The sequence below is a fragment of the Lissotriton vulgaris genome, chromosome 1_1, assembly GCF_964263255.1.
Source record: "Lissotriton vulgaris chromosome 1_1, aLisVul1.2, whole genome shotgun sequence".
Lineage (NCBI taxonomy): Eukaryota > Metazoa > Chordata > Amphibia > Caudata > Salamandridae > Lissotriton > Lissotriton vulgaris.
This window is the reverse complement of record NC_141685.1, coordinates 934,748,497-934,772,726: the sequence shown is the minus strand read 5'-3', so window position 1 is coordinate 934,772,726 and position 24,230 is coordinate 934,748,497. Positions and strand designations below refer to the sequence as shown.

Sequence of the window (24,230 nt, the reverse complement as noted above, 5' to 3'; positions counted from 1 at the left end):
CTTAGCAGGCTAGGAGTCTGTCTTGGGAGTTTCTTTTGAACAAAGCTGCTGTTCACAAGAGGTCTGATCTTTGTTGAAGGCAGTCAGTCCTCCCAGGGTTCTGGAGGTCGCAGGCTGCTGGACAAGGCGACTTTTGGTGCAGGATCTCTGGAAACTGCAGACGGGCCGGTAGGGCTGGGGCCAAGTCAGTTCTTCTCTTCAGTCTCCTCTGCTGGGCATCTTCTTTCGTCCTTCTTCTTCATAGGTTGAAAGAATCTGCCTTCTTGGTTCAGGGCTTCCCCCTAAATACTGTATTTAGGGGGAGTTTTAGGGGTTTCGAGGTTAGTAGCCAATGGGCTACTGACCTTAGGGTGATTACATCCTTTGTGTGCTCACCCCATGTGGGGGAGAGGGCACAATCCCTAGTCCTGATTGGAGAGTGCTTGCCATCGGCAAGATGGCGGACACTGAATAGTGGGCTTCACCTCGCCTCCCCCACCTGAGGGGTGGGGTTGGCAGAGGTGGGCACACCTTCTGCGCTGTGCTAATTTTTCCCGCCTGTCTTCCCGCTGAAAAGGAGGGGAGACAGGAAGGGGGCCTGCTCCTGATAGCAGGAGAGGCTGGGGGTTGCATTGCAAAGGCAGCAAGGCCTTTGAAGCTCCCCTGTCACAGATGGCTCTTCCTGGCCTAGGGGAGGTGTGACCACCTACGCCCAGGAACAACTTTGTTTTTGGGCTCAGGGATCAAAGGCTCCCACCCCAGGGGTCCAGAAACATGTCTTGTGTTGGCACGATGGTGTGTACTAGTCAGGGAACCCACCAGATGCCCTCTGAGTACATTTTTCATTAAATCCCACAGTGGCACCAGTGTGGGTTTAATGTACTGAGAAGTTTGATACCAAACGTCCCACTTTTCAGTAAAGCCATTATGGTGCTGTGGAGTTCGTAATGACAAACCCCCAGCACCATGTACTCTTCATGGTATTACTGCACTTACAGGGTCTAAGAATTGTCCTACACACTGTGGGGGTACAGGGCTCATGCTCCTGTACCCACACCACTGGTATAGTGCACCCAGCTAAAGGGGTGGCTGATCTATGCCAGGGCAGTGGGTTGTAGGCATGGCACACAGGGATGTGTGCCATGTTGACTCTTGGATTTGTTCTGCATCAAAACACGCAGCCTGCAATGGCAGTGTGTGTGTAAAGGTACAGGGCCTCTAAGGGTGGCACACTAAGTGCTGCAGCCCTTAGAGGCCTTCCCTGGCCACAGTGCCCTTGGTACCCATGGTGTCTTTTACAAGGGTGTGACATGTCGCCAGAGAGGTGCCAATTGGGGGTACAAGGTAAACTTTTGGGGAAGAACACAGCCCCTGGGAACCTAAATGGCAGGGACCCAGGGCACATCCGAGGGGCCAGTATCCGAATTCCTGCTTTGGGCTGCTTTTTTGAGCAGCCTAGGGAGCCGATTTGGGCGGTTTCTGCGTTGTTTGATGCAGCCAGCGGCCCAGTGGGTGCCTGTGTGGCGTTTCTGGAGGTAGATGATCGTCCATTACCTCCCTTTCATTCCGCGAAGAAACTGGAACAAAATCACCACCGACCAACTCCTCACATCGCTCAACCAAAACCCTCCCGCCCTCTCATCGGACCCAAACCATGCTGCCACCATACTCAAACAATGGATCACTCACAGCATTGACGAGTTAGCCCCCTTGAAAAACCACCAAACCAAACAGGGTAGAAACAAGGCCCCCTGGTTCAACGAAGACCTTAAGAAATCCAAGAAACTATGCCGTACTCTCGAGAAAACATGGAGAAAAAATCCAACCACTGACAACCTGACCACCTTCAAGACAGCCACCCGCAAACACCACCAATTGATCCGATCCACCAAAAAATCAGCATTCAAGGATCGACTCGACAACAACGCCCACAACAGGAAGGAACTATTCAACATCGTCAAAGAATTTACCAACCCCACCGCAGCCTCTAACGACATTACTCCCTCCCAAGACCTCTGCGATTCACTATCCTCTTTTCTTCTACAACAAAATCGCCGAGATACATAACAGCTTTGAGAACACTTCCAAAGAACAGTCCACTCCACCCACCTCCGAACCTAAACCGCCCTCTAACAACCTTAGCGCCTGGAACCCAATCAGCACGGAAGACACCATCCGCCTAATGAACTCCATCCATTCAGGTTCACCAACCGACCCCTGTCCCCACCACATCTTCAACAAAGCAGACTCCATCATCGCACCCCATCTCCGCGATGTCATCAACTGCTCCTTCAACTCCGCTACCTTCCCAGAAAGCTGGAAACACGCCAAACTCAGCGCCCTCCTGAAGAAACCCACAGCAGACCCTTCTGAACTCAAGAACTACCGCCCCATCTCCCTCCTCCCATTTCCTGCCAAAGTCATTGAGAAAGCCGTCAATAGCCAGCTTGCCGCCTTCCTTGAATCCAACAACTCCCTCGACATTTCACAGTCCGGATTTTGAGCCAAACACAGCACGAAACCGCCCTCATCGCAGCAACAGACGACATCCGAACGCTACTGGACAACGGAGAAACAGTTGCCCTCATCCTACTCGACCTCTCCGCCGCCTCCGACACAGTCTGTCATAGCACCCTCATACAACACCTCAGCAACATCGGCATACAAGGAAAAACCTTGAACTGGATCATCTCGTTCCTCGCCGGGAGAACCCAGAGAGTCCGGCTCCCCCCATTCAAATCAGAGAGTACCGAAGTCATCTGCGCAGTACCACAAGGATCATCACTTAGTCCCACCCCCTTCAACGTATACATGAGCCCCTCGCATCCATCGCGCGCCAACACAACCTCAACATCATCTCCTATGCTGATGACACACAACTGATCCTTTCCCTCACCAAAGACCCCAACACTGCCAAAACCAATCTTCACGAAGGTATGAAAGAAGTTGCCGAATGGATGAAAAACAGCCGCCTAAAACTTAACTCAGACAAAACGGAAGTCCTCATCCTAGGATCATCCCCCTCTGCCTGGGATGACTCATGGTGGCCATCGCCCCTGGGGACAGCACCCACACCCACAGACCACGCACGTAACCTAGGTTTCATCCTAGACTCCTCCCTCTCGATGACCAGACAAGTCAACGCCGTCTCATCCTCCTGTTTCAACGTACTTCGTATGCTCAAAAAAATCTTCTGTTGGATACCCACCGAAACAAGAAAGACTGTCACCCACGCACTGGTCACCAGCCGTCTGGACTATGGAAACACCCTCTACGCCGGAACCACAGCCAAACTACAGAAAAAACTCCAAAGCATCAGCCAGACTCATATTGGACATCCCTCGCCAAGCTCACATTACCGCTCACCTGAAAGACCTCCACTGGCTTCCCGTTAACAAGAGAATAACATTCCTCCTCCTCACCCACGCTCACAAGGCTCTCTACAAACTAGGGCCAGAATGCCTCAACACACGTCTGTCCTTCTACACACCCACCCGCCAACTAAGATCCTCCAATCAAGCCCTCGCGCATCCACAGATCCACCATGGGAGGAAGATCCTTTTCCTACCTGGCAGCCAAGACCTGGAATTCTCTCCCCCCTCACCTCCGCCTCACACAGAACCACATTTCCTTCAGAAAGGAACTTAAAACCTGGTTATTCGATAAATAATGCACCCCTCCCCCAAGCGCCTTGAGACCCTCTGGGTGAGTAGTGCGCTATACAAATTCCAGAACTTGAACTTGAACTTTCTCTCGCTAGGCCAGCCAAGTAATGTATGCATATTGAGCGGGGCATGGGGCCTGAGCAGAAGTGGCCTACCTTGGGTTCAGGTGTGTTTCACCAGTGTAAACTAATCCATGCTTTTATTTTTTAACCCCCCCCCCCCCCCCCGTTTTATAAAATTTCCCAGAAGAAGTGGTTTGCGGAAAGTCAATATGCAAATGTGGGCCACTTTTTTTTAGCGTGCCCGGGCCGATTTTTAATCCCAATCCAACCCTGCGGACGAGAAGCAAGTCTTTTACCATTCAGTGGTTCCCAAACTGTGTGCTTGGTGCACCACGCCCCTGGCTAGCTTTAGGACAGCACAAACACGATCCTCCAACGAGAAGCACGTCTTTTATCATTCAGTGGTTCCCAAACTGTGAGCTTGGTGCGCCGCGCCCCTGGCTAGCTTTGATGGCACACCAGGGTGTCGCATTGCACAGATTGGGACAATGTTGGAGAACTGGAGTAACTCCATTCCTTCTCCAGCAATGGATCTTTTGTAGATTCAAATGCCTGAATTCAGATTATCAGAGCAGTACCATACATTAAATCAAATATGGGATGGTGGGAATAAGGATTATGTTAAACAAAAAAGGTTTCTAGGAACTACTTGATCACCACAGCCTCCTTGCTGGTCTAGACATCAACACAATAATACTTTGCAAAATCATGTGTTGTTCTCTATGTTGCTGCCTTGCAAATATCATTCAATGAAATTCCTGCAAATAACGAGGTGTAGTCATAATAGTCTTGTCCACTGTGCCCTCATCGACCTTGACAACAGCCTTTTCATGCTCCTAACCATGTTGCAATAGTCTGTTTCAAGACTGATGTGTCCTTATTTCCTAAACCAAAAGCTAAAAGCAATTGTTCTGCTCTGTAGAAATCTCTTGCTGCATGCAAATACAATTTTAAACACTTCTTTATATCTAATGAGTGTAGAGTTCCATCTGCAGCTGTACTTGAGTTTGCAAAGAACGTTATTTCAAATTAAATAATGTTAGTACCTTTGGAATGGATCATGGGTTAGTCAACAAAGTTACCTTCCCCATATTCAAAACTAGATAGGGTTTTTAACAATACAATGCTTGCCACTCATTAACTCTTCAAGCTGAAGTAATTGCCAATAGAAAAGCAGCCTTCCACATCAAATGCTTTAACAATGCCTTCTGAATAGACTCAAAGGGTGTCTTCATTAATGCTGTTAACACAGTGTTTATCTCCCATTCTGGTGCCAACCTAGGCACCGGTGGGTACTTTCTGAACAAGCCCTTCATAAACTCCTTAATCATTCTTTGTGAATACAATGTAATCTCATTTGGTGGTCTTAAGAATCTTAAAATTGCAGCTAAGTGGACCTTCACCAATATAAATATTAATCCTGATCTTGCCAGATGTAATACATAAGGCAAAACATCATGTGACAGCATCTTCAGTGGGTTTAAATTGTTTCCTTGCGCCCACATGAGAAACTCTTTCCTTTTAGATTGTATGTCTTAATTGTCGATGGCTCTCTGTCTTCTTTCAGTACTTTTCCACAGCCTTCAGGTGGTGAGCAGTCAAAATAGCGAAAATTAAATATTGACCTACACTAATATCAAGGTGATAATATCAAAGGGACAGAATATCAATGGACAGAATATCGAGCCTATGGTAAGTAACATCGATTTTTTTATACCGATTTAAGTAATATCGTAGTAATATTGATATCAAATATATCAATGTTACTAATATCGATGTTACTAATATCGATGTTACTAATATCGATGTTTATATTATTGTTATGTATTTTATTATGTATTTAATATGTATGTGTTATATGTGTTTTGTTAGGTTTTCTACTTGTTTTAAAATATATGTATTCAATTGTTATATGTTAATAATGTTTTTTTAAAGTTATTTTAGTTTTTTAGTACCATAGCGGGTTGTGGGTTTATAGGGGAATAGGGTGGGAAGTAATTTAATTATATTAAATTAATTACAAATTTTTAGGAATTATAAGTACATTTTTTTTGCATTTAGGTTTTATAGCGGGTTGTAGGTCTATAAGGGAATAGGGTGGGAAGTAATGTCATTGTAATTAGGTAATATTTACAACAAGGGGTGGTGAGGGACAGAGTCTCTGAATTAAACAGAATACTCTCACCCAGTCAAGAGATCAGGGCTAGATCCAACACCGTTTTTTAGCTCACTGCACCATCCCAGTTTCAGAACCTGGCTGTATGCAAATTAGTCTGTTCCTGTCCCAGTGCATGATGGGAACAGGGCAAACCAAACTACAAAAGCCAATTCTTACACTGGGAAGGAAACAAGCTACCGGGGACCGGTTTCTGGCATTTCAGCCGTCTTCGGCCCGGCTTGCTTGAATCCTGATGGTGCAATGAGCAAGGGACTCACATCTGAGTATACCCTTCCACGCTTAGGGTGGACAAAAATATTTACAACAAGGGGTGGTGAGGGACAGAGTCTCTGAATTAAACAGAATACTCTCACCCAGTCAAGAGATCAGGGCTAGATCCAACACCGTTTTTTAGCTCACTGCACCATCCCAGTTTCAGAACCTGGCTGTATGCAAATTAGTCTGTTCCTGTCCCAGTGCATGATGGGAACAGGGCAAACCAAACTACAAAAGCCAATTCTTACACTGGGAAGGAAACAAGCTACCGGGGACCGGTTTCTGGCATTTCAGCCGTCTTCGGCCCGGCTTGCTTGAATCCTGATGGTGCAATGAGCAAGGGACTCACATCTGAGTATACCCTTCCACGCTTAGGGTGGACAAAAATATTTACAACAAGGGGTGGTGAGGGACAGAGTCTCTGAATTAAACAGAATACTCTCACCCAGTCAAGAGATCAGGGCTAGATCCAACACCGTTTTTTAGCTCACTGCACCATCCCAGTTTCAGAACCTGGCTGTATGCAAATTAGTCTGTTCCTGTCCCAGTGCATGATGGGAACAGGGCAAACCAAACTACAAAAGCCAATTCTTACACTGGGAAGGAAACAAGCTACCGGGGACCGGTTTCTGGCATTTCAGCCGTCTTCGGCCCGGCTTGCTTGAATCCTGATGGTGCAATGAGCAAGGGACTCACATCTGAGTATACCCTTCCACGCTTAGGGTGGACAAAAATATTTACAACAAGGGGTGGTGAGGGACAGAGTCTCTGAATTAAACAGAATACTCTCACCCAGTCAAGAGATCAGGGCTAGATCCAACACCGTTTTTTAGCTCACTGCACCATCCCAGTTTCAGAACCTGGCTGTATGCAAATTAGTCTGTTCCTGTCCCAGTGCATGATGGGAACAGGGCAAACCAAACTACAAAAGCCAATTCTTACACTGGGAAGGAAACAAGCTACCGGGGACCGGTTTCTGGCATTTCAGCCGTCTTCGGCCCGGCTTGCTTGAATCCTGATGGTGCAATGAGCAAGGGACTCACATCTGAGTATACCCTTCCACGCTTAGGGTGGACAAAAATATTTACAACAAGGGGTGGTGAGGGACAGAGTCTCTGAATTAAACAGAATACTCTCACCCAGTCAAGAGATCAGGGCTAGATCCAACACCGTTTTTTAGCTCACTGCACCATCCCAGTTTCAGAACCTGGCTGTATGCAAATTAGTCTGTTCCTGTCCCAGTGCATGATGGGAACAGGGCAAACCAAACTACAAAAGCCAATTCTTACACTGGGAAGGAAACAAGCTACCGGGGACCGGTTTCTGGCATTTCAGCCGTCTTCGGCCCGGCTTGCTTGAATCCTGATGGTGCAATGAGCAAGGGACTCACATCTGAGTATACCCTTCCACGCTTAGGGTGGACAAAAATATTTACAACAAGGGGTGGTGAGGGACAGAGTCTCTGAATTAAACAGAATACTCTCACCCAGTCAAGAGATCAGGGCTAGATCCAACACCGTTTTTTAGCTCACTGCACCATCCCAGTTTCAGAACCTGGCTGTATGCAAATTAGTCTGTTCCTGTCCCAGTGCATGATGGGAACAGGGCAAACCAAACTACAAAAGCCAATTCTTACACTGGGAAGGAAACAAGCTACCGGGGACCGGTTTCTGGCATTTCAGCCGTCTTCGGCCCGGCTTGCTTGAATCCTGATGGTGCAATGAGCAAGGGACTCACATCTGAGTATACCCTTCCACGCTTAGGGTGGACAAAAATATTTACAACAAGGGGTGGTGAGGGACAGAGTCTCTGAATTAAACAGAATACTCTCACCCAGTCAAGAGATCAGGGCTAGATCCAACACCGTTTTTTAGCTCACTGCACCATCCCAGTTTCAGAACCTGGCTGTATGCAAATTAGTCTGTTCCTGTCCCAGTGCATGATGGGAACAGGGCAAACCAAACTACAAAAGCCAATTCTTACACTGGGAAGGAAACAAGCTACCGGGGACCGGTTTCTGGCATTTCAGCCGTCTTCGGCCCGGCTTGCTTGAATCCTGATGGTGCAATGAGCAAGGGACTCACATCTGAGTATACCCTTCCACGCTTAGGGTGGACAAAAATATTTACAACAAGGGGTGGTGAGGGACAGAGTCTCTGAATTAAACAGAATACTCTCACCCAGTCAAGAGATCAGGGCTAGATCCAACACCGTTTTTTAGCTCACTGCACCATCCCAGTTTCAGAACCTGGCTGTATGCAAATTAGTCTGTTCCTGTCCCAGTGCATGATGGGAACAGGGCAAACCAAACTACAAAAGCCAATTCTTACACTGGGAAGGAAACAAGCTACCGGGGACCGGTTTCTGGCATTTCAGCCGTCTTCGGCCCGGCTTGCTTGAATCCTGATGGTGCAATGAGCAAGGGACTCACATCTGAGTATACCCTTCCACGCTTAGGGTGGACAAAAATATTTACAACAAGGGGTGGTGAGGGACAGAGTCTCTGAATTAAACAGAATACTCTCACCCAGTCAAGAGATCAGGGCTAGATCCAACACCGTTTTTTAGCTCACTGCACCATCCCAGTTTCAGAACCTGGCTGTATGCAAATTAGTCTGTTCCTGTCCCAGTGCATGATGGGAACAGGGCAAACCAAACTACAAAAGCCAATTCTTACACTGGGAAGGAAACAAGCTACCGGGGACCGGTTTCTGGCATTTCAGCCGTCTTCGGCCCGGCTTGCTTGAATCCTGATGGTGCAATGAGCAAGGGACTCACATCTGAGTATACCCTTCCACGCTTAGGGTGGACAAAAATATTTACAACAAGGGGTGGTGAGGGACAGAGTCTCTGAATTAAACAGAATACTCTCACCCAGTCAAGAGATCAGGGCTAGATCCAACACCGTTTTTTAGCTCACTGCACCATCCCAGTTTCAGAACCTGGCTGTATGCAAATTAGTCTGTTCCTGTCCCAGTGCATGATGGGAACAGGGCAAACCAAACTACAAAAGCCAATTCTTACACTGGGAAGGAAACAAGCTACCGGGGACCGGTTTCTGGCATTTCAGCCGTCTTCGGCCCGGCTTGCTTGAATCCTGATGGTGCAATGAGCAAGGGACTCACATCTGAGTATACCCTTCCACGCTTAGGGTGGACAAAAATATTTACAACAAGGGGTGGTGAGGGACAGAGTCTCTGAATTAAACAGAATACTCTCACCCAGTCAAGAGATCAGGGCTAGATCCAACACCGTTTTTTAGCTCACTGCACCATCCCAGTTTCAGAACCTGGCTGTATGCAAATTAGTCTGTTCCTGTCCCAGTGCATGATGGGAACAGGGCAAACCAAACTACAAAAGCCAATTCTTACACTGGGAAGGAAACAAGCTACCGGGGACCGGTTTCTGGCATTTCAGCCGTCTTCGGCCCGGCTTGCTTGAATCCTGATGGTGCAATGAGCAAGGGACTCACATCTGAGTATACCCTTCCACGCTTAGGGTGGACAAAAATATTTACAACAAGGGGTGGTGAGGGACAGAGTCTCTGAATTAAACAGAATACTCTCACCCAGTCAAGAGATCAGGGCTAGATCCAACACCGTTTTTTAGCTCACTGCACCATCCCAGTTTCAGAACCTGGCTGTATGCAAATTAGTCTGTTCCTGTCCCAGTGCATGATGGGAACAGGGCAAACCAAACTACAAAAGCCAATTCTTACACTGGGAAGGAAACAAGCTACCGGGGACCGGTTTCTGGCATTTCAGCCGTCTTCGGCCCGGCTTGCTTGAATCCTGATGGTGCAATGAGCAAGGGACTCACATCTGAGTATACCCTTCCACGCTTAGGGTGGACAAAAATATTTACAACAAGGGGTGGTGAGGGACAGAGTCTCTGAATTAAACAGAATACTCTCACCCAGTCAAGAGATCAGGGCTAGATCCAACACCGTTTTTTAGCTCACTGCACCATCCCAGTTTCAGAACCTGGCTGTATGCAAATTAGTCTGTTCCTGTCCCAGTGCATGATGGGAACAGGGCAAACCAAACTACAAAAGCCAATTCTTACACTGGGAAGGAAACAAGCTACCGGGGACCGGTTTCTGGCATTTCAGCCGTCTTCGGCCCGGCTTGCTTGAATCCTGATGGTGCAATGAGCAAGGGACTCACATCTGAGTATACCCTTCCACGCTTAGGGTGGACAAAAATATTTACAACAAGGGGTGGTGAGGGACAGAGTCTCTGAATTAAACAGAATACTCTCACCCAGTCAAGAGATCAGGGCTAGATCCAACACCGTTTTTTAGCTCACTGCACCATCCCAGTTTCAGAACCTGGCTGTATGCAAATTAGTCTGTTCCTGTCCCAGTGCATGATGGGAACAGGGCAAACCAAACTACAAAAGCCAATTCTTACACTGGGAAGGAAACAAGCTACCGGGGACCGGTTTCTGGCATTTCAGCCGTCTTCGGCCCGGCTTGCTTGAATCCTGATGGTGCAATGAGCAAGGGACTCACATCTGAGTATACCCTTCCACGCTTAGGGTGGACAAAAATATTTACAACAAGGGGTGGTGAGGGACAGAGTCTCTGAATTAAACAGAATACTCTCACCCAGTCAAGAGATCAGGGCTAGATCCAACACCGTTTTTTAGCTCACTGCACCATCCCAGTTTCAGAACCTGGCTGTATGCAAATTAGTCTGTTCCTGTCCCAGTGCATGATGGGAACAGGGCAAACCAAACTACAAAAGCCAATTCTTACACTGGGAAGGAAACAAGCTACCGGGGACCGGTTTCTGGCATTTCAGCCGTCTTCGGCCCGGCTTGCTTGAATCCTGATGGTGCAATGAGCAAGGGACTCACATCTGAGTATACCCTTCCACGCTTAGGGTGGACAAAAATATTTACAACAAGGGGTGGTGAGGGACAGAGTCTCTGAATTAAACAGAATACTCTCACCCAGTCAAGAGATCAGGGCTAGATCCAACACCGTTTTTTAGCTCACTGCACCATCCCAGTTTCAGAACCTGGCTGTATGCAAATTAGTCTGTTCCTGTCCCAGTGCATGATGGGAACAGGGCAAACCAAACTACAAAAGCCAATTCTTACACTGGGAAGGAAACAAGCTACCGGGGACCGGTTTCTGGCATTTCAGCCGTCTTCGGCCCGGCTTGCTTGAATCCTGATGGTGCAATGAGCAAGGGACTCACATCTGAGTATACCCTTCCACGCTTAGGGTGGACAAAAATATTTACAACAAGGGGTGGTGAGGGACAGAGTCTCTGAATTAAACAGAATACTCTCACCCAGTCAAGAGATCAGGGCTAGATCCAACACCGTTTTTTAGCTCACTGCACCATCCCAGTTTCAGAACCTGGCTGTATGCAAATTAGTCTGTTCCTGTCCCAGTGCATGATGGGAACAGGGCAAACCAAACTACAAAAGCCAATTCTTACACTGGGAAGGAAATTAGGTAATCATTTATTTTAATGAATTGATATTGATAATTATATTATTGTTAATTAATTATTAATTGGTAATGTTTATTAATTGGTATTTAATTTTTAATAATTGATTACTGATCATTATGTTAAGTGTTTTATTATTTTATTATTGGAGTGTGTTGTGCGTTTATAGGGAAATAGTGTTGGAAGTACTTGAAATCTAATTAAGTAATTATTACATTTATTGGTGGGTATTGATATTTAATTTATTGGACATTAATTATTAATTTGTAATTATTTTAAATGATAATGTTTTGGTTATGAAAATTAATGTATTGGTATGTTATCATTAATTAGCAAATAAATATTATTACATATTATTTATTGATAACTGTAATTAACATATTAATAAGTAAATATTAATTGGTAATTGATGTTTAATGATTATTATTTTTGGTTTAAAAATCATTTAATTGTTCAATATTTGTTCATTGGTAATTACGTTTTAATAATTAATATGTTTGTTGATATTAAAAATATGTTATTGTTCAATATTTATTCTTTGGTAATTACTAATTATTAATTATTATTTCTTGGTATTTATTATTAATTTATTGTTAATTTATTATTCATTGGTAGTTATGTTTTTAATCATTATTTCTTGGTATTTGTAAATGATTTAGAGTTATTTAAAAATTAATTCATTAATTATTTAGAAACATTATTTTATTTATGAGTATGTTATTTTTAACTTCTATGGTATCCAACACTTTCCCTACTGTTGCACTCACTGGAGTGGGAATAGTAATTTTTACCCCTATGCTATCCAACACTTCCCCTACTGTTGCACTCACTGGAGTGGGAATAGTAATTTTTACCCTTCCGCTATCCAACGCTTTCCCCCACTGTTGCACATCTGGAGTTGGAATAGTAATTTTTACCCCTACGCTATCCAACACTTTCTCTACTGTTGCACTCACTGGAGTGGGAATAGTAATTTTTACCCCTACGCTATCCAACACTTTCCCTACTGTTGCACTCTCTGGAGTGGAAATAGTAATTTATACCCCTACGCTAGCCAACGCTTTCCCTACTGCTGCACTCCCTGGAGTGGGAATAGTAATTTTTACCCGTACGATATCCAACACTGTCTCTACTGTTGCACTCTCTTGAGTGGGAATAGTAATTTTGAGTCCTACGCTATCCAACATTTTCCTTATTGTTGTTTTTTTGGGAGTTGGAATAGTAGTTTTATTCCCTCCGCTATTTAATATTTTTTGTATTATTTTATTTAATGAGTACATAATTTATGTAAAAAATATTAAAAATAAATGTAATTTTTTTTAATTTGTTATACATAATTATTTAATTTTTATTTGTTATTGTTTTATGTGTATAGATGTATTTGTAATGTATAATATTTTTAATAATTTGTAAGTTATTAAAATAATTATTAAAACTGATTATTAAGTAAGTATATATATATTATATATCATATGTATATATTTAATTAATGTTTTATTAAAGTATATATATCACTTATTCATTTTAAACATTATAAAATATTTGTAACTAAGTTTATTTTATTCATAACTAATATTTAGTTTATTTTACATATTGTTTTAACCAATAAAAAACAATATTTTTAATAACGATATTTTTGACATTGATATTTTTTCCCCATATTTTTGTACTTACTATGTTGTAGATAGGATATTGATATTCTTGACATCGATATTCTTGCTCCGATATTTTTGTAGATCTATTTTTGGATCTTCGATATTTTGTTAGTGATCCTCTTCAGGTATATTCAGACAACCAGGCAGAGGATGTAGCCTTATGGCTAGAGCGGTCGACCTCGAAGAAGGAGAAACGGGTTTGAATCTCGTCTGCGCCGCTCAACATCCTTGAATTCTGGGGAAATCACTTAATCTTCCTGTGCCTAACAAAAATGAATGTGTCCTTGTGTAACATAACTGGTGCTCATGTAAAGCACTCTGATACCTGATAGCTTCGGGTCTAGTTTGCGCTATATAAAACTCTAAAATAAAAAATAATTTAAAAAAAACTCTAAGTCCCGATGTGCTATGGTGAAGAGGTTCAGGATTGCGGTGAAGAATTTGTGCATAACTTTGTGAAAGCAGATTGATATCTGGGTTGAACTGCACAGGGTTGTCTATGCACAACTCCCACAGATCAGCATGCCAATGCTGTTGCCCCCCGCAATTCCCACCTATATCACTTTACAACTGTCTATCCTCATCTTGCATATCACTCTCCAAATCAGTAGTAGTAGAGGGAATGCATACACAAGCCTCCTTTTCTAACCTATTGTAAAACATTCCCCTGTGCACCAGGACAAAGCCATCTGCTTAAAAAAGTCTTGCTTTGCAGTTCTGATCTATTGCAAACCTGCCCGACTCTGGTCTTCTTCACTCTTGAAATATAAACTTAAACTGATTGTCATCAACTTCCAGACGTGCATGTCTGTATAATGCCAGCTCAACCAATCTGTATGTCGTTTTGCATTCCTGTAATGCGCTCTACTAAGAGTAACACACAGTTGCAAATTGCCTTTTTACATACTCTCTGTGCTTCCTTCGAAAGAAGCTTTGATGTCATTCCACTAAGTTTATGAATATAGTACATTGTATTGACCTTCCTCATCAGGACATGTTGATTTCTCACTACAAGGAAAAAAAGGATTTAGCACTAATATTACTGTTCTCAACTCAAACACGTTGATGTGTAAATATTCCTCTTCTTTAGTCCACAAATTGTTCATGTGCATCTTGTCTAAATGTACCCTCCAACCTGCCAGAGAAGCATGTCTTTTCAGGCAGACGTCTGGTCCTTCTGGTTACAACGGATGTATGACATTACAACGCATGCTTTTAACACGCATGCTGTTACAACGCAGTTTTTACAACGCATGCAGTTACAACGCATAGCGCTTTGGGGTGCTGGAAAGTGAATAGTTTAATTTAATATTCCAACTCCAGTCCCCGTGGATAGTTGGGAAGGTGTTGGATAGTAAATTAAAACTATTCCCTATCCTAGAGCGCCCCCCAGTGCAATACGTTGTAATGGTTTTCGTTGTAAAACCTGCGTTGTAAAAGCACTGCGTTGTAAAAGTTTCGTTGTAAAGGATGTTTCCCGGTTACAACTCTTGGCCTTTGAAGATGTGTTCCTCTTTCATCCATCGCCGCAAAGCCTTCTTCGTGAGTGGTGTTACTTTGATTATATAATCCCATCATCCATGCACTTGCTTCCACTCCAAATAGAGGTGACAATGTGGTATCAACTGAATGCAGGCTGACACCGTTCCCAGCTTCGCTTTGAGCGTTCTTACTGACGCACTTTGCTTTTCCAACTGAAAAGCTGACTCCTTCTTCAACCTGTTGCCTCTTTCCTCAGACACAAACACCACCCCTCTTGTTTTCGTTATCCTTGCACCCAAAAACACCAGATCTCTGCTTAGCAGTAAATGCAATTTTTTTTTCTGGTGACATCAGATCTCTGCTTAGCTGTAAATTCGATTTTTTTCTGGTGATGACTAATCCTAGCCTCAAAAGTATTTCCATTGTGAAACTAGTAATAATTCGGGGCCCATTATGATCACGAGCGGATCGCCACCGCCCGCATGGCGGTGGCGATCCGCCAGTGATCCGACCCGGCCCACCACCCATTTCACCCTGCCATATTACTACAATGGCAGGAATGCAGGATGCACCCGCCACTGTGGTGGGTTCATCCTAATTGCCCCCACGGGACCCCCGCTCTTATGGCGGGTGGTCCCCTTTCCCGATAGGGTCCGCCCGCGATCCTAATGACCCCCTTAGTGTTCTGCGAAGGCTGTTTGCTTTTATGATCAAGTCTTCTGGTATGGCTATACCATACCTCCTTTTCTCCTTATGAATGCTACAATTGGTGGCATACAATGTATGAAGACTCGAGGAGCTGACATGAAACCAAGTGGAAGGGCTTTGTACCGGTAATGCTGCCTTCTACCATAAATCCCAGGTATTTCCTGTGCTTCTTGTGAATTGGTACACTGAAGTCAGTGTCCTCTAAGTCTATTGACAACAAGAAATCTCCTTTCCTAATAAAGGACAGAATCTCTTTCAACGTGGCCATCTGGAAACTCTGTTTCTTTATGAACTTGTTCAATCCTCTCAAATATAATATCAACCAGTTAGCTCCAAATTTGACAATAAGAGAAAGAACCTTGAGTCGAAGCCCATGTTCACCTCCCTAGTGGCACTTTTCTGATAACCTTGTTTATCATCAGCTTTAATATCTCGTTTTAATGCCTTTAAATATTTGTTTTACTGGTTTTGGTGATAGAGATGATGGGTTTTCCCCAAATGGTAATGTATTATCTTGCCTCACAATATCTAGGACCCACCTATCTGAAGTTATCTGCTACCATCCACTTAAAAAAATGCAGTATTCATCGTCACACTGGCAGCTACACCTGAGAGGGAATGCTGACTGTTATAATCACGTTCTTCCTCCTTTTGCTTCCAATTTTGACGGTTGAGTATCTCTCTGTAGTTTGTCCTGCCTATAACTCTGTCCTCTTTGCTGTCTATATTCTCCATGCTACTTATTGGGGCAAAAAATGATCCTTTCTGATGTTATCCTTGTCTCAGATATTGTCTCCTGAATCTTCTTTATTGTTGCTTATTTTGAAGCATCCATAATGAATGTGCACTCTCTATATCTGCCTTTATCGCTTGATTGAGTGCATGAACGCCAGGACTCCTTTGCTGCAACCTTGTTTCTCAGCTGGGCTGAGGAGAACACAACAGAGGGACTCGATCTCCCAGCACGCCCTGCACCTCTACACATGCTTAAAAAGCGCCAGTGGTCCCCGGAGAGGGGTTGACTGCCAGGACTCCTTTGCTGCAACATTGTTTCTCGGTTGTGCTAGGGAGAAAGCAACAGAGGGACTCGATCTCCCAGCACTCCCTGCGCCTCTACTAGCGCTGAAAAAGCGCCAGCGGTCCCCAGAGCAGTGTTAACCGCCAGGACTCCTTTGCTGCAACATTGTTTCTCGGCTGGGCTGGGTGGAACGCAACAGAGGGACTCGATCTCCCAGCACCCCGTGTGCCTCTACACATGCTTAAAAAGTGCCAGCGTTCCCGCAGCACGGGGACACGCCCGGGCCAAGGACAGGCCCGTCCATACCCGTCATCGCCCGGAGGAGGCAGGGCTGGGCCACCCCCCTAATGCCTGGCATTTGGCCACCCCACGCCATCCCACTTTTGAGATGGTAAAACCGAAGGCGAAATCAAATGAACCAGGGGGCGAAATCACCAACACGCTAGACTCGTTCCTCCTAAGTGTGGCGGATGTTCTCTCAAAAGAGATTCAGATCACAGAGCGGCACCTTTCGCTTGAGGAGGTAAGATACTGCCCGGGCTTATCTGGACCTGGCTCTCCACTACCTATGCCAATCCCCCAGTACCTGCTGGCACTACATCATCTTTTGACATTGTTTTAGAACCTCAATCTCAAGATAGCCCACCTACTGAACCCCGGGGCAAAAAAAGAAGTGGGAGGGTGAAGAAGATCACTGCACCAAAGACTGCGAGATCTCTGAAACCTAGTGATCGAGATACAGAGTCCTTTCCTTCGTCCAGTTTGAGGGTTGCACCGCAATTGTCAGATGATCTATGTGAGGAATTGGAACAATTCCTTTCTCTCCTCTTGCAACTCCTTTTAACAAGACTGAGCAAAATGGAGGAATCTGTGTCTTTGCTATGTAATAGTCTCCCCATTTTTGCAGTGGAAGGGGGGAAGGTGAGACAGGCACAAACGACTAGCATTGATTATTTCAATCCTTTGCGGCCTAGCGCGACTCACTCTGCCACTCCTACTGATTTGGCTTTGGAGCCTCTACCAACACTAGGTGTATCAAAGATATACATTGATAGTAATCACCCTACTAAGAACACTGATGCTATTCCAATTGGGCCAGAACAGATTTTCCATCCTTCAAAACATGTGTCCTCCCCCACATTCCCCCCCCCAGCTTTAGGCCACTCTGATTTGCTAGGGAGGGATGTTGTTAATGCTCAATCTTTCGTAAATAACGTTTGTTCAGGCGGGGTGACCCAGGTGTTCATCAAAGAGTGCACACTATTAATCAAGCGGTCCCTACAGTCAAATCAGGAGTAAGTTTAGATCTTCCACCAGCAGCCTGTCCCTTTGCCATAGTATAAGCAAATGCTCCAGAATTAAAAATGAACCAGCAAGAAACTGCAGAGCAACTAATTCACAAAGCCCTGCACTGGCTCTTTAAATATACAGGGGACAGATTTAATCTGTATCAACATCGCATTATGGCCAGAAGAGTAAACTGGGTAGGAAGGGGTACGAAAACTATAGGAGGGGATTGCATTATTATTAATTTCAATAACCAGCACATGGTAGGTGACCTTTTAAGAATACTATCAAGCACTCGCTCTCTCCATTCTGAGATCTGTGCCCTCCCGTTGGGTTTCTTTTACAAACCTTGTAGACCATTTCAACCTGCACACCATAAAGCAAACAACTTTCATCTACCTTACCGTCCATCTAGTCCATACCTTCCTCAAACTACCTCCCTCCTACCCCTTAGGAACATATTTATTTAATTGGAGGATACGGTTGAATGTGATTGACTTCTAGACCGATGTTTAACATCGCTTAATGTTCATTATACAGTATCCCCTAATGGAACATCTGCAGCTCCCTTATCCCCTTAAACCCTCAATTAAATCAAGTATACAGCTCGATAGCTCCACCCTGTCTCAGAGCCCGATTCGCACGGAGAACACTTTGGAGTTCACTGCAGTTATTTCTAGGAACATCGCGGGGTATAATAAAAAAAGTCTAACTCTGACTGGTTATCCTTGCTAACGGGCTAAGACATCTTATGCCTTCAGGAGACTTTGGGGAATTAATCAGGTTCACTTAAACGGGTATGGCTCATTTCACACACCCGCTATACCTTCAACTGCAGACCAGACATGCTGCGATGTTCTGAACTAACTGAAGTTTGGAGAGCAGCTTTTTATGAATGGAGGCAAAGAGTGAGTTACCATAATCCAGATGGCTGATGACGAGCGCCTAGACAAGTGTTTTTCTTGAGGAATGGGGTAATAAGGGAAATACCCTTATCAGCAACTGCAGCAAATAAAAGCAAGAACCTGTAACAGCTGAGCTTTGTTCTGTCATGGAAAGGGGTTAATCCAGATGGACTCCAAGGTTTTTTACCACTAATTTAGGAACCGGGCTAAACCCAGGTCTGATGGCCACCAGTCCGGTGACCAACGAAGTTGGGCCTAACTGAATAACATAATTTCAGTTTCAATGGGATTCAGTTGAAGTCTGTTTTCCGACATCCAGGTTGCAATAGTTTTCATCCCGGCAGAAAATAATGATTTTGATTAACCAAAATGCACAACGTTGCCACTTGCTGATTATAAATCTGAAAACCTTCCCTGTGCTTTCTGATGATCGGAATGTGGACGTCCGTTTACTGTACTTCTACAGCGCAAATACAAGCCCCTGTTGTAAACAAGGGTAAATATGATGAAGCAAAATCATCCTGATTACCTCTCCATTTTGATGTATTTGTTTGCAGTCTTGAGGTCTGACGTGGGACATAACGCTTGTTTTGCTCATTGTTTCATCGGATACTAGCATGAATAACTCATTGTGTGTATCAAACTATTTCCACTGCATTTTTATGGATGATAAGATGGGCACTGTACATATTATTTCTCTTTAGCTATACTCTTTTATTTTAGACTAAGGTTCAAAGTTCTTCTACCAATGGGGCACTAAGAGGCAGAGGAAACGCGAGTCACTACCTCATAATTATCAGGGCCTTTCACACTACTATGGTAATGGCCCATCATAGCCCTTTTGTGTACTTCTTCGCACTCATTATTTCAGCCTCCTATATGGTATTTCTTGACATTTGTTGCAATGAACAATGGTGTGAGAATTTAGAAGGAAACTACACAAAACTGTGATCATCCATGCAAGAATCTTGCACCACCCCAGGATATTATCAAGAAGGAGAATACTGACTTAAAGGGCAGTCCAGGAGAGGCTCCTCTCAGAAACATATTTAAAATTACATTATTTTCTTCAGATAAAAAGAGTTCAGTCCCCTGACAACCAAATATGTGATTAAAGGCCCAACAATTGCTTCACATTGGTTCTTGAATAAAAATAGCCCCAAGAAAGGCACAGATGTGTTTAGAGATCCTTCCTCCAGAAAGTCGCAAAAACCCCAGTTGTTGTATGTCATATCTACCAGCACAATTTCCTACTTAGTTTTTTATTTTAGTTTAAAATTAAAGTGGGTCTTTCAGCCAAATGTATTTTATATTCATGCATTTGATTTCTACTTGATTCGATTTACAAAAGAGGAAATCCTGCATACTACTAGAGGCTTGTTTTCTTGAAGATGTATCTAGAAATAAACAATTTGGAAATAAATTATTGGATCCCACACATAGATGAGGCATATTCTATTGTTAATGAAGGCCAAAGAGTTAATGAGGCACGTTATTATTGCACTAGTTGTGCATGGTCTGTGGCAAAGGCATGGGAAAAGGTAAGCAATCAGAGTGGAAGAACTCTATCATGGCTACTAGTTTGTGACATTATTCAAGACCGAGGTAAATATATTTGTTCTATACAATTATGCTCTTTCTATATACACAGGTGTTGGAGCTATTATGCCCTGGCTTCACGCATGGACAGAGGATGGATCTGATTCCCTGCCTGGCACCATGCAATATGCTATACCTCATACCTTTCCCGTGGCATCTTTCAACACCAGATTTTGAATGGTGGATTTCACAGTGATGTTGGCACGGACAATCACCTCCATAGAGCTCAGAGAGGAGTACTCCTGCAAGAGGGGGGTAAAACAGAGACAAACTATGGTGAATGAGCATCAGTAAAGGCTGTCCACACCTCAAAAACACTGGCTATCATGGTGGAAACTGCATGAAAAAAGCTATTGTAGAAACATCATATTCCCTTCCCCAATCCAACTTTCATGGGATACACATATCAAACCATGCCACAGTTGTGTTCTTTGCATAGAATATTCACTTCCACATTATGGGGGCACTCGGCATGTCTCATGTCCCTTCATCCAGTAAGCCTTCAGCCATGTTACCTCCAAAAAAGTGCTGTTCCAGAGTCTGGCGCGAACCTTCATCACCACCTTCTGCTCAAAAGTGTGGAGTGGGCACTGGAACACCACACAGTTTGCTGTTTCGCGTGCACAGTCCTAAAGTAAAATAGAGAAAGGGAGTGAGATGATGGTCCATGTTAGTGGTGAAGGGAAAAATCAGAATCAAGACTTTAGGCACATATACACATTTGAGATAGGTTATTGGTGTGCTTGTGGAGTATGAGTTACCCTGGAAATAATAGTTGGCTTTTCTCCTAGATATGGACACATGCATAGTGAATGGGGAGGGGAAGTGATAGTGGATGGGGAGGAGAAGTGGCCTAGAGGCTACAGCTGCTGACTATGGAGCCTGGGAATACAGGCTTGAAACCAGACCTCAGAACTAGAGTCAACATCCTTTAATTATGTGTAAATAATCATCATAATAAACTTTATGCGGTCATTACGACCATAAAAGTGCAAATGCTTACAGTACATTAGTCCAGCAATAAATGCAGAGCAGAAGTTCATTAAGTATAATACATCAGTAAAAAAGTCTGAGCCATCACTATTAAAGTATTAAAACTACATTAAAAAGATAAAAAACTATCATTTCAAATGCGTTTACTCCAAATACAGTACAAAGAAAAAACCTGTCAAGCAGCAAGAATGGGTCAATATGCATGAATAAAAACATAATATTGGGATTGATACCCTGGGAAGTAAAAAATGAATACAGAGTAAGAAAGTGCATTCTATCGCGCCTTAGACACGTACCATCTGATGATCCACAATTTACCGAGCTATATATACACATATACAATACTATGCACCAACCAAGAATCAAGCAACAATAAAATGTTCCAAAAAGCCAGAAATCTAATATGTGCTATTAATGACACTGTCCACAAGAATCTGGATGTCCAAGCACAACCAGAACTCTGGGGAAGGAAAAATTTATATGTTACCCTGTAAGCATCCGTTCTAAGGGGCTGATTAGGATGGCGGTGAATCCGCATCCTCCGGGCCGGCGGAAGCCACCGCCGGCCTGGAGGATGCCGGCGGCCTGGTGGCTTCAAGCAGCACCCGCCGCAAGGTTAAAGATACATGATGTGACCACCAGGGTGGCGGTCACATCCTAATTGGTATAGAGGGACCGCCGCTGCCCCTGCGGACAGTCCCTCCACCTCGGGGGTGGCGGACGGACGCAGGTCCGTCCGCCATCCTAATAGGCCTTATAGTGTGTAATGCTGTAGATTTACATACTCTGCATACTCCTGCCATCTAGCTTTGGGCTCAGATGTTTGAAAATTGTTTTTCTCTGAAGAAGTCTTTAGTCACAAGCTATAGAGACTCCTCCCTTAGTTGGCAATGCGCTTGAGCACTGGCTTCCTTGTTAGATTGTTTTCCACACAGCAGGGTGAGTGTAAAGTTGGAGCATTAGATAAGATAAAGTGTGGAAGTTACATACAAAGAATTTAAGTGAAAGAATGTATAACTGCAAGAACCAAAGGCTTCTGGACAGGTGGATGGACGCATGTGAATCTACTGCACTAGCAGCTATGAATAAATGCTGATCGGATAAGTAACATTTTCAGTTCGTAGCATGCGTGGCTGTACAGCCACATACTCTGCAAAGACTGTAAATCAGTACTCCTCTAAGCGGTGGTTAGCCGGTTGATGTTGCAGAAAGATGAAAGAGTTCTAAGAACAGTTTGGCCACTTTGTTGGCATGCTAAGACACCCACACAGTAGGGATTGGTAAAGGTGTATGAAGTGGACCATGTAGCTTTACAAATGTCAGCTATGGGCACATTTCCAAGGAAAGCCATAGTGGCTCATTTTACACAAGTGGAATGAGGCTGGGGAGGGGCAGTGACATTTGTTGTAGCTTTAATGTAGCAGGTTTTGATACATTTGGCAATCTATCTGGCTATGCTCACGTTTAGATATTTTGTGCCCTTTGATAGGTTTGATGAAAACAATAAAAAATGACTGAGTTTCTCAAAAGGAGTTGGTCTATCGATGTAATACATGAGGGCACGCTTGACATAGTTGTGAAGGAGGCTCTCTGCTACAGAGTCTTGCTGAGGGATAAAGACTGAGAGCTTAATGGTTTTCATGTACAGATTTCCTTTTTAGGTTTCGCACTGCGAACCGATCGCGAAGCGATCGTCGCTGCGAAACTCTATTGCAATCGTTTCTGCTTTCAAGGAGTCAAGGAGACAGGAGACAAGTGATGTGCACGCGCAACCTCGCGAACTGGGATCAGGTCGCGCGCGCTTCCTGTCTCCCATGGCTCCTTGGAAGCACAAGCACACACACACGCATGCACACACACACATTCCGACCCCCCCCCGCTGCCGCGCATACACACACTCACACACACACACACACATAGAGAACCCCCCAACCCCCCGCCCCGCCGCCGCCGCGCATACACACACGCACGCACACACATAGAGAACCCCCCCGTCGCCGCCGCGCATACACACAGACACGCACACACACACACATAGAGAAACCCCCCACCGCCGCGCATACACACACGCACGCACACAAAGACCCTTAAAGGTACCGGTCAAGCACCCTCGATGCAGAAGACCAGCCCCCGTCATTGTTCACTCGTCCCTTATTGCAGAGACATCTACCCGCCACTATTCGCCCTCTTACCCGCATTGTAGAAGTCTTCGAGACCCCCTGGGTCGGCCCCCAGTTCCAAATTCCCCCGCCGCAGGGTGCACACTGCACCCCCCAGCCCGCCACAGGCCTCCTGCAGACAGCGCAGGGAGGGTGGGTCCGGACCTGTGTCCGGTAACACCAGCCCCGCTGTGGGGGGCCGTGGAAGGGCCTGCGGAGATGGAGAGCTCGGCAGCCCCGTGGAAACATCCTGCCAGCAGCTGGCCGCTGACTCGATTCGCACAGTGAGCAGCGGGACCAGGCCTCCGCCCCCAGACGTGGAGAACACACCTAATCAACAGAGCCCCGCCTCATGCACGTTAAAAACGCCAACTCGTATGACGCCATACTAGGAGAGTACACTCAGACAGGCTGTGCAACTCTACGATACGAGTAAGTGGCTCTCGTGAAATATAACCGTGCGTCACGAGGAAAACATTAAAGCAAATAATATCACTTGCAGGAAGCCCACCTATGGGTAAAATGACCCAGTCAAGTAACGTCAGTCTGTTAAGTAAAAAGCCACGCCCCGGGCAACAAGCCACTACTGTACTGACTGAAATCAAAAGTTCCTTAAGTGAAGCCCGCCCACAGCTGAGGATGTACCCGAGGACAGCTAAAATAGGGCGAATTTCACATCGGATCCAATTACAGGTTGTAGGTACCTACACCTCAAAAACCCTATTCTCCAAAGCCCACCCATAACTACCCTCAAATGCCAGAAACAAAGATCCCTGTTATCCATCCTAGATACATTACTCAGTGAGGAGCACTACAGTC

The 24,230-nt window shown here is 44.7% G+C and overlaps 1 protein-coding gene across 4 annotated transcripts in view; it reads right to left on the bottom strand.

Annotated features, from left to right (window-relative positions):
- The window catches only part of ITGA7 (integrin subunit alpha 7), a 307,450-nt gene that overhangs the window by 25,266 nt on the left and 257,954 nt on the right, over positions 1-24,230 (bottom strand). For all 4 annotated transcript variants that reach the window (XM_086959129.1, XM_086959132.1, XM_086959131.1 and 1 more), the window contains 2 exons: positions 20,775-20,888; positions 20,403-20,501 (listed from right to left, as the gene is read on the bottom strand). In XM_086959129.1, the coding sequence (XP_086815255.1) occupies positions 20,403-20,501; positions 20,775-20,888 (213 nt within the window). The remainder of the gene's footprint in view (positions 1-20,402; positions 20,502-20,774; positions 20,889-24,230) is intronic.